At 42.5% G+C, this 13,629-nt stretch overlaps 1 protein-coding gene across 2 annotated transcripts in view; it reads left to right on the top strand.

The window, feature by feature from the left end:
• SLC35F3 (solute carrier family 35 member F3) overlaps positions 1-13,629 on the top strand; it is a 162,384-nt gene that overhangs the window by 97,025 nt on the left and 51,730 nt on the right. Inside the window, exon 1 of one of the 2 annotated variants that reach the window (XM_038132691.1) lies at positions 4,913-5,511. The exons of the other annotated variant lie outside the window; for it this stretch is intronic. Coding sequence (XP_037988619.1) covers positions 5,436-5,511 — 76 coding nt within the window. The 5' untranslated portion in view covers positions 4,913-5,435. Of the gene's footprint in view, positions 1-4,912; positions 5,512-13,629 lie in introns of those variants that run through there. 2 annotated transcript variants of the gene reach the window in all.

Raw genomic sequence — 13,629 nt, 5'->3', positions numbered from 1 at the left:
ATTGTGTTTTTAGGTTTTAGATATTTTCATTCTGTTTTCATATATTCCAACTTTAGATGTTTTTCACCTACTTTTCCTTCAGTGCTCTAAGTGTGAGCTAATGTCAAACATGGTCTCCTGGCCTTTGTGACTTTGTTAGAAGTCATCCTGAATTGGGGCGTTTCAGGAGTAGGGGTTGAACTCAGCTTACACAATGTTTATGAGGGCAGAAAATGTGCACAACTACACTGAAATGAATTTCACATCCAGTGCTTTACAAAACCCACTGGCCAGGAGCGGGCTGGTGGTGAAGAATGTAGAGGTGATGCTCAGTTATTTTTAATACTGTATGTATCCTAGGTAATTAAAGAGTTAAGAACTTATTGTTGCTGCATTGTTGATGTTGATGGTGTAACAATGATATTTTTAATGGTGATTTGAGGAGATTTAGGTCTTGTAGTCAGACAGTGTCCCATACACAAGTACGCAAGGAAAAGCAATTGCCAGATAAACCCAGGAGGGTGTTAAAACTCTGAGATGAAATCTATCTTTTTTTCTTACATTTTGCAGAATTCACCAGTATTATTTGAAATGCAGCTGTTCTTTATGCACAAAACCAGGAGAGCGTCTCATAAAATATGGGAAATAGTTAATATTTTATAAGACTTGGAAATAAAATCCAGCAGTGCCGTCTCCTCCAGTAATGCTTACAGCAATTATAAACAGAAGGTTAAAAAAATGAGAGGAAGATATTCACACCAGGACTTTGCATCTATGTCTAGGAAGTGTTGGATATATATTGTCATGTAGACAATCTGCAGCCTTTATGGGCACCTCACATGTCACTGTCATCTGCAGCACTCTCTTCTGATCAGATTGGAAGAGAAGACATTCAGGTATAGATAGCAGTGCCACTACAGCAGAGTCTGTGTGGTGCAGTCTACTGAGCACCTTTGGCCAGGGAGGTTTGTTCCCTCCTCTTTCTTTCTCCTTCCTTTTACAGCCTTGTTCTGTGAATTCAAAACATGATACTAAAAGTAACTAAACTATTTTGGAAGAGGGAAAATTGGAAAGACATTGTCCTTACAGCTAGGTTAATATTGCAGAGAAAAACTGTATGCAAATTTGACAAAAATGTGAATTTGTTCTGAGTGGAGGTTGTGAATGTAGGAGGCTGCAAACAGAATAGTGGTGGATGGTCACCAGAGAGAGCATCTCAAGGCAGATTTCAGAATGATTGCAGGATAGAAGACATTATTTCCAAAACAGCTAATATTTGTGTTGGAAATTTGCTTTTGACATCTGTGGGTTTTGAGCTTCGAAATAGAAACAGATTATAAAGTTATTGTAGCCAACCAAAAGTAACACAGCAGTCTAGTAAAACAAGCTCCTCATAAAGAGACTGATAATTATTGTGGACAATATTCACAAATTACTTTAAATATGCTAAAGGAAAGGATATTTTTTTCCTGGAAGGTTGTGGCTAGTGTAGGTATTATGTATGTATTTGATTCTTAGCACATGAATTCATTCTGGTATGAGATGATGCCTATTAGGAAATTGGCTGCACGAGTAAAAGTCCACACTCCATTTCCTTTAAGGTTGCTAAGCACAACAATTATTGCCCTCAGTGGTAAGGCAAGTACATAAATTAATAAATGTCCTATTAATGAGTACACTAAACATGAAAATGTCTGAACTGGGAAAATACCAACTGTGCCTGTTAGCAACAGGGCATTGTGTTTCATGTTGGTTAAACAAACTAGCTAACAGGATAAAAATCAAAGGCTGTAGCATATAACTGAAAAATTAGTTTTGTCTTGAATCTACCTTCCTGTGTAAATAAAGAATAAATAAATAAATAAATAAAAATAAATAAATAAAAATGAAAAATTATAAAGAGGTTATGATCCATAGATTTAGAAGCAGTGTGATGCTAATTGTTAGCACACTTGTATAAAGGTTTGTAAGTACAAAAACCAACCCAATTACTATAATTTTTTAATCTAAAATGAAGAAGGGTAGCCAACTCTAAAAAAACTAGTTCCATCAAGTCTACAAGTTCTTCAACCTGGGCAAATTCTGAATGCCTTATCCTGAATTTTTAATCTGACCTTCCCTTTTTCACATTCTTGCTCTTGATGATGAAAATCTGCATTCTCTAGTTTCCAAGGCTGGAGATTTTCTATCCACATTTGTAAGCTGTCCACAGCCCAGACATCCACCAGTTTCTCCTCCAGAATACAGGAGTGGTGTTTTAAAGGTTAAAAAGCCATTAATTTGACTTGAAAATTTACCCCGTGTGAATCAATTTTGCATTGCTTATACTGTGAGATGCTTACGGTAAATGAAATTAAATGTAATCCAGTAGTAAATGTGTTAAACCTTGGGGAGGTGGGGATGCTGCATCTACAGAAAGTAACAAGCCTGCTGCCAAATACAGCTTCCACAGAAGAGTCCCTGGAACACAGTCCTCAGGCACCCTAGTCTTCATTAAATAAACACAACATTTTTTTTATTGTGATACGTGGCTGGTATTTTTATGCACAGTGTTAGACAGGGGCCTAGTGTGGATCTCTGGTGTAAGTGTGTGTGCCTGTAAGGGCAGCAAGAGAAACCAGAGACTGTTAAAATGCTCAGGGGTTGGAGATGAGCAGAGCTGAATATGAATCAGCTGTACTTCACACATACATGGGGCAAAAGGTTCCCAAGAGCCCATAGGCGGTTGGATGTCCTCTCCCATGGTTGAAGCCAGTCTTAGTTGTATACTGAATGTCCTCAATGGCTTTGAAATCTTCTCTGGGTGACTAAACTGAACACTGAGGAGTGGAAGCTTAAGTGCTGTGACCGTGCAAGGCATCATCAGAGGAGGAAGGAGGACAAGATGCCTCTTAGCTCTCCTGCAGCACCAGCTGCAGAGGGGCCAGCCAGCCACAGGAGAGACTTACTGCCATACATGTCTTTAACGTTTGGAGTTCTGGGCTTAAATAAAACATTGTGAGCCTGAAATGTGTCAACAACTCTGCAAACCATGAAATATTACACATGGTTAAAGTAAAATGTCATCCAAAACACCATTTTTTCTCTGTGACTTTCTATGTGGGCAGCACCATCCTCCAAGTAAAAGAATGTACTTACCATGTCTTTCCTTTAACAAAGAAGAGAGCATAAGCCTATTAAAAAGAAAGAATGTAAGTGCTCAGCAACAAAGACTTTCTAACAAATATAATTCTTATGACCATCCCATTGATTATGGGTATAACCAGAAGAGAAGTTTGATTATCCTTACGCAGCCATTTACTTCTGGGGAAAACCAGTGACATTTGGATGTAAAATGCTGATTTAGTGTTTTCCTCCTTATATAGCAGAGGTTGAGATGATCCTGGAAGATCTGCTCAGAGCAGAAGCCAGACAGAGTTCTCCAGGTTCTAGTGTTACTTGTCACCTGAATCTAAGGGAGTCTCTTAAATTATGTGGCTGTATTTTAACTACCAGTGAGCCTGAAGTTAATATTTTATAATGTGCTTTGAAACCCTCAGATAACAGGCACTGCAACATCACAAAACATTTCATGGACAGAACCATCTGAGGTGAAATCTGCCTCTCTTTATGTAACTTCTTTCAATAACCAGAAACCAATTGGACTCTGAGACTAAATAGTGCAATGAAACAAGATGGACCCATGGTTCTCAAATGCTTATGATCTGTAACATCCCAGGAAGCTGAATTGGTCGGACAATTCTACTAAAAAGTCTTGTAAATAACCATGAAAACCAGTAATCATTTGACCAAGCTGATATTTTGTAGTCTTGGCAGTAAGCATGTGATTATTTTTTCAGAAGAATCACTTTGAAAGTGGCCTAATGATTTTTGTATAAGGTTCATCCCAAAGGTTGCACAGAAGAGGCATAGGAAGTGCAAAACACCACGGAGCTCCATCAGACTGCCGATCAACCAATGAGACCCATGCAAACTAATAGTGTGGGTCTGACCCCTTGAGAAAGCTTGCCTCTAAAATATAAAGAACTTTCTAGCCAGCAGAAGTAAGGTGGTGTTTTCCCACGGTTTCCTGAAAAGTCTGTCAGGACTGATTTTCAGTAGCTACTATTTAAAGAATACTTTGGAATGTTTGTGGAGTATTGATGGCTGCCCAGTCTTGTTTGCAAAGTACACTCATTTTAATTTGACCAGATCTTAAGAAATGTTGAGTATTTGCACCCTGTCTGCTGACGCATCTCAGTTTGGAACCTGGTAAATCTGCAGAGTATTTTCATATCCACAGAAAAAATCACAAGGAGAAAAGAGTGCTGAGGTCACTGTGCTCAGAATCCTGTGAGTTCTGGTGCTCTGCTTACAGCGATACAAATCTATTTTACATCTTTCATGCTCATTCATTGTGGTGAGTTGTCTCCTGAATCCACTTGCATTAAGTCTCATTAATAAATGCCAGTTAGATTTTTGTGCTCTGACAGAGGGGTAGCTCTTTCACACGTTGTTGGTATGTCATGATTGAGGATGTTTAAATTATTGCTGAAAAAAACAAAAACACCATAAAAGGTTGCTACATACCAGCAGCATCCAGTTGTGACATATGACATGTGACATTTTATTTAACGTGTGTGGGTATGGATATACTTCGTTTTGTACCTTTTTGTGCCAAAAAGAAGTTGTTGGATTATGTTAAGAAAGCTGTAGAGTATGTGACTGCAGGTGTTGGAGTATTATTGGTAAATCCATGGAGTATCTCATCTTGGCTGCTGGGTCGAGTTTTGGTCTCCCTCCAAGAGGATACAGCAGGAACAGAAAGGCTGTGGCGAGGATGGCAGAAATTACTAAAGGCACTGATGAAAATTGACCCAGAATAGTGGCTGGGCTTGAAGGAAAACAAAGGAGGGATAATAGTGAGTAAATAACGAATTTGTTCGGAGAGTGTAAATTCTCCTTTTCCCTCAGACAGTGCGAAGAGAACTAAGCAGAGCGCGATGAGCCAGGAGCCCTTTCCGTGCGGTGCAGGAGCCCAGCGCCAGCAGCCACGGCCGGGGCCGGGATCGCGGCTCGCTCCGGGGATCCCTGGCGCACCGGCGGCAGCGGGAGCGGTGTCCGCAGCCGCATTACGGTCCCGGTTCCCTGCGACCTCCGCCGGAGCCGGACCGCGGGGCCGGCGCCGTCCGGGGGCTCCGCAGCGCCTCTGGCCGCGGCGCCTCCCCCGCCTCGACCCGGGGGGCGGCCCCGGGAGCCCTGGGGGCGGGCGGGGGGGGCCGTGCCGGTGACGTCGGGTTTGCAGCAGCCCCGAGCGGCAGCGGGCGGGCGGGCGAGCCCCAGCCCCCGCCGCCCGGTGCTGCGGCAGAGGGCGGCGGGCCGGGAGCCGAACCGGAGAGCGCCGCCGAAGAGGACTCCGGCGGCGCCAGGATGTAGGCGCGGGGCGGCGGGGAGCTGCCGCCGGCGACGGGCTCGCCATGAAGAAGCATTCGGCCAGGGTGGCCCCGCTCAGCGCCTGCAACAGCCCCGTCCTCACCCTCACGAAAGTGGAAGGTAAACGACGTAGCTGCGAGCGGGACGAGGGTATCCCGGGGAGACCCGGTACCGCGACCGGGGATGCTCCGGGGCGACCGAGCGCGGTGCTGGGGCGATGCCCGGCGGCGGGGGACTGCGCGACTCGTGCGCGGGCGGCGGGGGAACCCACGGGGCGCGCAGCTCCCCCGCCGCCGGGCATCGCCGGCGTTTCCCCTGTCCACCGCCCTGCTCAGCCCCGGGGCTTTCCTCTCCCTTACTCCCGAGGCAGAGCACCTCTCCGGACCTCCCCTCGGGGCGCGGGAGCAGCCCACAAACCCGTGGGCTGGTATCTGCCGTGCAGGACCCTTGGCAGGAGGGAAGGAAGATGCTCGGCAGATTTGTTCTCCCGATGTGAGAAACGCAGCCCCGTGTTCCAGCCATCTGTCCTCACCTCTGTTTGCCAATCCAGCTGCATGGTAGCTGTGGAGTTGGAGTCTTATGGCCAGGAGGGTTATAAGAGCCAAAGAGCAATGGGGGCTGGCAGACCTTTAGGGACCACTGGGACCTTTGAAGACTTTCAGGGATCATGGCCGGAAAAAGGACGCTGATGTGCTCAGAAGGGTTTCCTGGAGAAATCTGAGGGTGAGGAGCTGTTTTCTTGGGTAGAAACCTCTAAGCCTTGTCCTAGAGATGGAGGGGTGATGCAAAGGCAGGGTGCAGGTTAGGGAGAGGAGCCTGTCTGAAGGATGGATATAGAGCTCTGTTCCTGAAGGAAGAGCAAAGGGAAAGCTGCTGGTTTGGGGGTTACCACTGGGATATGTCATTGGTTGAGAAAATGGTGTTGGTGAAAGAAAAAGGTTGGCCAGGGGGAATGGAAGGAGGAGAGGCGGAAAAGAGACGAGCAGAGTGAGGCAAAGAGGAAGAAAAGCTAAAAAAAGGGAATGATTGAATAGTAAGACATAAAATGTGAACGTGGGACTCCAGAGAAAGCTCATGAAAAAGAAAAAACTAATACTAAAAAACTGAGAAATGAATAAAGGAAAAGAAAAAATGGTAGCAAAAGCTCTGTGGAGCAGACAGTGAGAAAATGAAGAAATGTGCAAGAGGAGAAAAGGAACTAAAAGCAGCAAGTAATAGTGGAAAGTAAGGGGTACCTGAAGGTTCTTTCAGTTCACAGAGTATTCAGCTGTTGCATTCCCATACCATAATAACCACCTACTGTAGAGATAGGAAAAGGGATCCCAGTTTTCTGATGGAAAGAGCAGGCGTGATCTTCATTACACTACAGTTAGAATTTTAAAAAGCCCTGGGAGTTGACCCCATGCACAGTAGAGTGTTTCTCTCGAGGTTTGCATTGGAGGCTCCTCTGGGCTAGGAGCTCACCTCCCTTTCTTTTGGTGCACTGCACAAGCTTTATGAATCATAAATAATAATAACCTACCAGGTTCCGGCTTTGAAATGTGGGTCATCTCATTCCTCTTTTACCAGTTCAAATACAGTTTATTATCTACCTTATATAGAAACTGAAGCAGAGCAATCTTTCACTGTGCCATAAAATTGAATCCTTTCAAGCGTTTCCATGTCTGCTCTGCATACCAGCTCTCAGATACCCTATTGCTGCCCACCAGGGACTTTGTTGACCTAGTTGGACTTTTTCTTCTTTACTTCAGATTCCTTTTTACTTTACCATCAGTGGCAAAAATCTAAATTGCCTTGATGGCATATGATAGGGCCTGGAGTTTCTTTTCTTCTCTTTAATGAAACAGACTGGCTCCGTTTGAGAGCTTCCTTTCCCAAACCAATTGACAGCATTTCCTTTCAGACCAACATTGACTAATTTTGCCAGCTGGTGTTAAAGCCATATAAAAATATATAAATATAGTTATAGGCAAAAACAAAGTGAGACAGCTGGCACAGTGTGGACTGCTGACTTCCCTTGGTCTGGCTGCCGTACCTCTCGCAAAGATTTGCCTTCCTCTGATAGTCCAAGTCCATTGCAAAGGTGTAGACAATGCTAAGAACAAGGCAACAAAAACTTTCATCTGCTTCATAGTTATGATTATTTTCTCCCCTATCAACCACCATCAAAGCGTTTCAAGGATCTTTGGCAGAACCACTAGGAATATGTTTCATTCTGGGATGGTTAGCCAAGAGGAGCCTTTCATTGATATGCATTGCTGTAAAGCCCTCCAGCATTCCTTGTATTTTCCTGCTGGTGCAGTGACTTCTTTGCTTTAAAAGGAAGATAAGGACTTTGTGCTTTCAGAAGCGTGACTGCCATTTCAAATTATTTCGGAGATTGAATCATCAGGATGCTTGGAGCCTGCTGTACCAGCACTTTTAAAGACAACTGTGTCTACATGCATTGCTCAGGCAGGCAGTAACCATACCATGTGTTTTCTGTGCCTGGTACCATTGTACACCCTTCATATTTTGAGAAATGTATGCTTGGGGCCTGATTTGTGCTTGTTCTTCCTTCTGTTGTTGTTTTTCTCACCAATTGCTGTCCACACTGCAGTGGCCATTCCTCTCAGACCAGCCAATTGACTGGTTTCACCCAGTCTGTACATGAAAGCACAGGGTGCTTTGAGGACTGACTTCTCTTCCCCGGGGAGGTAAATATCTCCATTCTTGCTCTGCATCTTAAGATCTTCCAGAGGCAGGTAACATCAGCTTTGACAAAGAACTGCAGAACAATCATCACACCAGAGAAAACACATCCTCCACTTAATTAGCCCTTACTAGGAGCTGCTTATTCTCAGGCTTTCAGCACCAAGGAAATGCTATTGCAGCCTCCCCTTTAGCACATTTACTCTGCACTGTTCTGACAGGAATGAGTGACTGGTGATATTCCAAGTTTCTTATAAAAAAGACACCTCTCTGCTATCAGTTAGTGCGCATAAACATCTAAACTGAGTTGCTGTGGAACCAGATGAACCACATGTTCAGCTGGAGTAACCCTGCCTGCATTGCTGGAGTGGCAGGGGACTTGTATAAGTATGAATGAGAATTAAATTTGGCCTTTAGTGTATTTGCATGCCTGCAGGGAATTCATCAAAAGCGTATCAACACTGTAATCACTTTAATAATAAATCTTTATTACTTCTTTAGCAAGCACAAACTAAGGATCCCAAGCACAGCAAAAACTTCCATGAGTAGCAACCAGCTTCTTTAAGAAAGGAGATTCTTATTATCCTCATTTTGCAGATGGAGCAGCTGAGAAACTGCAGAATGCAGCAACTTGCCTAAAAACAAGCAGCACATCTTTTGACAGAGCAGGCAAGAAAAGACCTACAGCAGATAGGAATGGACCCCCAAACTTTCCACACGTATCTTTGTGGCCATGAGAGGGCCTTACTTTATTGAAATCAGTGACTAAAGCTTTCTTTTAGGGAAATAAGCTCAAATTCTGCATAAATATATTTCTGAATAAATACTGTATAACTGTTAGCAGCATTCTGCTGATGGCATCCAAAGGTTTTGGTAGACAGGCAATACTTGTACAACTGAGCACTAGGGCTGCCTGTGTGAACATCTCACCCAGGACTTCACAACTGTAGAAGCGCGATTTGGTGGCCACTGGTCTTTGTCCCACGAAAGCCATACATGACAGACCTATGCAGTGCTTGTGCATCCTAGAAAACAGAAGCAGCTGGTGAGCAAGAGAGGCCGGTGTTTTGGTGGCTTAGCCAGGGCTGTGCATTTGGATGTGCTTCTCCACTGAAGCAGCCTTGGCAAGGAATTTGTGTTGGCTTCTGCATGGAGGACTTTGAAAGTGGTCGCCTTTGCTCAGCCAGCCTCTCTGCACAGGGGACAGTGTTCAGTGTGAGCAGTCAGGGCACTTTAAGTCACCCGGTTCTTGCTCCTTAGCTATGGTAGCAGTTTTCTCCTTCTCCTGACCAGAACTGGTGAAGGTGATGGTGTGGTGACAAATTCACATGAATGGGGGTTTAGGTTTGCTGTGTGTCTGCTTCTCCTTTGGACCTACCAGCATGCACCCCATTACCGCAGGATAATGTCACTTACTCAGCTGACAGAAAAGCAGTATCTTCTTCTGTGGGTACTGAGTGTTAAGTACACATGGACAGTAATTACACTCTGGCTTTGGCCCAAGGCAGCTTTTGCCCAATTTTTGTATTCCTTGCAGTATTTTCAGTTAGTACAAGAGCATATGTGAGCAGATAGCCAAGATCTTGTTCCAAAGGCGTGAGGAGTTTCTTCTTGCATAACACCTGGCTCACTTCCCAAATGGCACCATGCTTTCTTAGGCTTAAGCAGCCTCAAAATTAGCTGCTCTTAGCTGTGCTAGCTTACTCACTGGGGAGTCCCTCTAGCTTATCTTTAATCATGTCCCCCTGGTTATTTTGTCTACTATCTCACCTGTGCAAACTCATGAGTTATAGGTTTGGAGGTGACTCATTACTTCTGCACTGTGTCCCCTCCTCAAATGATACAAAAATAAAATATGACCATTTTGATGTTACTAAACTAATGCCAGAGCAGGAGTTTTAATGCATCACAAAGCAAAAAAAGAAGTTATTAAAGATTTATCTAGGCTTCCTTACCTTAGTGGCTGAAATGAGACAGTATGTACACACAATGGATGAACAGTAGTTTCACTTACAATGATGGAACTTAAGAATGACAGCATCCATTGGATCATCTTCTCAGTCCTTCCGTAGATCACAGACCATTACATTTCACCCACTTATCCCTAAATAAAGTAAGGTGCATTTTGTAGTCATCTTGAATCAATTTAGGCATTTGCTTTCAAAAAATAAGCAGATTACTAATCCACCTATTTAATTACAGGCTTCTCCCATGAGAAGTTGGAACAAGAACCAGTAAAAAAATAAATATGAAGTCACCAGAATGCATTATTCACTGTCTCCTGTATTTTAATTTTATAAATCTTGTAAAAGAAATTTTCTGATGGCTGACAATCGTAAACAGTAGGATTTGTTGCTCAGTGTAAGAGCCAGAGTTCCAAAAAGACTCCTAGTTCAACATAAAAGTCTAAGTTAGCTCAACATGTATTCCCCAGCAATTTCCCAGCAACAAGGCTCATATATAGGATTATTTATGTTGTTGCTTTCCTAGCACATTATACTCAGTACAGCATATTCACTTATGTAGTAAGCAGCTCTCTCCACTTGGCTGGAGCACCACTGCCAACCTTTAGTCCACAGTCTAGTTAATCTTTGTTAATTATAAACTGTGAGATGCCACTGCAGACCTGGATAGCATCCTGCAGAAGCAGGAATTTGGCCAATGAAAGAGTAGGTTCACTTTGTAGTCTTCACTGAGCTTTGCTGACAGCCACTGCGGCATAAGATCAAAGGCAACAGGAAACAAGGTGTTTCCAGCAGTGCGGAGCTGGCTTGCCTCTAGGCAGAGTTGCCCACCATCTATTGGAGAAATCAGGTACCTGATTTCCCATGTTAGCTGCCTGGTTCCAAACACATGGATCTCCTCTCTCTGAACATAATGCAGGGGTACCCAGCCTGGAAATTTTATGAGCCCTACTCTAGGCATGAATTTTGACATGAGATCAAGCACCCTTTGGTTATACAAAAGTTGTATGTTGGCTCTTCCGAAAGTATTAGGTGTACATTTAGTTCAGTTTCACTACTTCTGACCCTAAGCCTCCTCAACTGAGAAAACCCAAACAAGTGTGAAACCTGTAAGCCTTGTCATTCAGTCACGAAAAGTACAGAAGTGAGGAGGTAAGAGCTTGAAATGCCTCTTCCACAATCACCTCAAATTCCCTAGCACAACTCTCAGTAGGGGTAATATTTAATTTGTGACTGAAAAAGGCATGAGTCTGTCTTCTTTAGCTGACTGAAACAAGTGAGGAATGGTGGGTTGCAAAAGCCTTTCTCACTGCAAAGAGGATGAGGCAAGTATCAGAGAGAAAATAGAAACTAGAATTTTTGCGTGCAATGTATTTTTGCGTGGAGTTACACTGAGTACTTCAGTGCCCACATGGGCCTAGCCAAACCTGTCTTTTTTTAAAGGAGACTAAGCTTTTGATGAGTTTGCTGGTGAGAGGTGAGGAGGCATCTCTTCTTCCTTCCTTCCAGGAGATCATTGAGTAAATCATGTAAGGACTTCTGTGGCTATATGTGCATTACTCTAACCACTGTGAGCACGCTCAAGTCCGTGTCAAGTCCCCACTAGTATCTAGTTATTGGTTGACTGAGAACAGATGCTCCAACTATCTTGATCTGAACTTAGGACCAAAGAAATGCATTGTGTTGGAGGTTCAAGAGCAGGTTAAACCATTAGCTTCTAGGAGAAAAATCAGGTGGAGTTGAAATTCACTATGGAAGAAACCAATGGGCTACAGCAGTCTTCTGTCTAAAACTGTGCTTACGTGAAAGCCGAGCAGCTCCGAGTTTTTGAAAGCTCCTCAAGAATGAAAGAAGGTTGTGTTGTTTTTGATGAAGTGCAGTCAGCAGAGCCTCCACAGTTAGCATGAATTCACTTATCTCCCTGTATATATGCATTGATATAAATGTGCTCTTTATGTTAGTATGTGAGTGATTGAATTCCCTTGGAGATAAAACTATTACTCAAGAAAGACATGTAGCACTCAAATGCCTGGATAATTATTACAGTAGCTTCCTGCTGAGAATCCAGACTGGCTTTTTTACCATCTCTCAACCCTTTGTTCAGTCTGAAATGTGAACAGACTGATCAAAATTTGCCCAGAATACAGTTTTGCTCATATCTGATTTTTGTTCTAATAGCAGTTCTGTTTCCATAACTCCTCAAAGTAAGTGGTGAAACTCCCAGTGACCTCACCAGGTAACTCACTGTAAGATTCAATCCAATTTTTATTCAATAATGGAATGCAGAATAATATCAAGAACATGTAACTTATAATCAGGGTTACTTCTTGCACGTGGTTACTTTTCAGTCCCACAATGCTGCTACTGTAAAAAGCACCCAGTATCTTCCATTTTCTCTGTGGATTCTGGTCATGAATTCTGATTAATAATAAAAAAGGACAGTATTTAGGGGAACTCCTCACCTCATAAAATTCAAAGTAGAATATCATAATCAGGCCCATTTGAATGCAGCACTTTTAATGGAATTTCAAGGCAGTTGCCTCTGAAGATAAATTAAATGGATTAAAGTCCAAATTGCTGCAGTATGAAGTTGATAACTTTTCAGTCCTCTTTACATATCACTAACAGGAACTAGAATATGTATTTTGCAGAAAGCCTTGCTGGCACATTTGGCAGAGGCAGAAGGGCATATGTATGCTAGGGAGGAGAATTTGGCATGTCTTCAAAAATATGTGGAGATTATTTAATTCCAGCTCTTAGTAAGTTTAGATATAATATTTAGCACAGGATAAAACAGGAATTAATATATATTACCCATCAGTGATAAAACCCACTATATCTGTGAATTATACTTCAGGATATGACAGTATCTGCTACAAGAAATTTAGGCCTATTTGATACAAATCAAGCTATATGGATGATCTGGTGACATGAGTAATATGGGACAGATTTCCACAGATGAGAATCACCTTGATTGTCAATGAAACAAAAGTCCTATTTTCTACCCTGCTGAAATTAAAGTGAGAGGATCAGACAAGTTAGAATAGCCTGCATAGATTATTGTAACAATTTAATAATGAGTTAATTTATACTAAGAATTTCAATAGCAGAAGAAGGTCTGAACTCAGAATGCTTTTTTCTTGGTTTGAGTTTTTGTTCATGCAATATTCCCTATTTTCATATACTTATATCCTTTATTCTGCAGCCTCAAGCAAATTCAAACCTTCTGACCTAATAGGTTAATACCCTAGGTTTGTTCTTTAAAATAATTCTATTGTGGACTTCAAAACTATTTTCTGTATTAATTTATTCTGAATTTAGTAATTCCATTTCATGCTCAAATTAAGTAAAATTATTTTTATTTCATACTGTAAGAGCAAAGTATTTAAAGAAAGCACTTTAAACTTTTCTCAAATAGCATCTGAAAATCCATTTGTGCAATGCTGTGTTGACCAAATATTCTAATTTAAAAACTTATTTAATAAGGTTTTATTGGGTTTTGTCATTTTTCTATTGTGATACATTAATTGATATTCAAGAAAAAATAGAGTACTGATCTTTTAGACCTTCAGCCCCGACCATG

The sequence above is a fragment of the Motacilla alba genome, chromosome 3 (genome assembly GCF_015832195.1).
Source record: "Motacilla alba alba isolate MOTALB_02 chromosome 3, Motacilla_alba_V1.0_pri, whole genome shotgun sequence".
Taxonomy (NCBI): Eukaryota; Metazoa; Chordata; class Aves; order Passeriformes; family Motacillidae; genus Motacilla; species Motacilla alba.
This window is presented reverse-complemented; position numbering and strand designations above follow the sequence as displayed.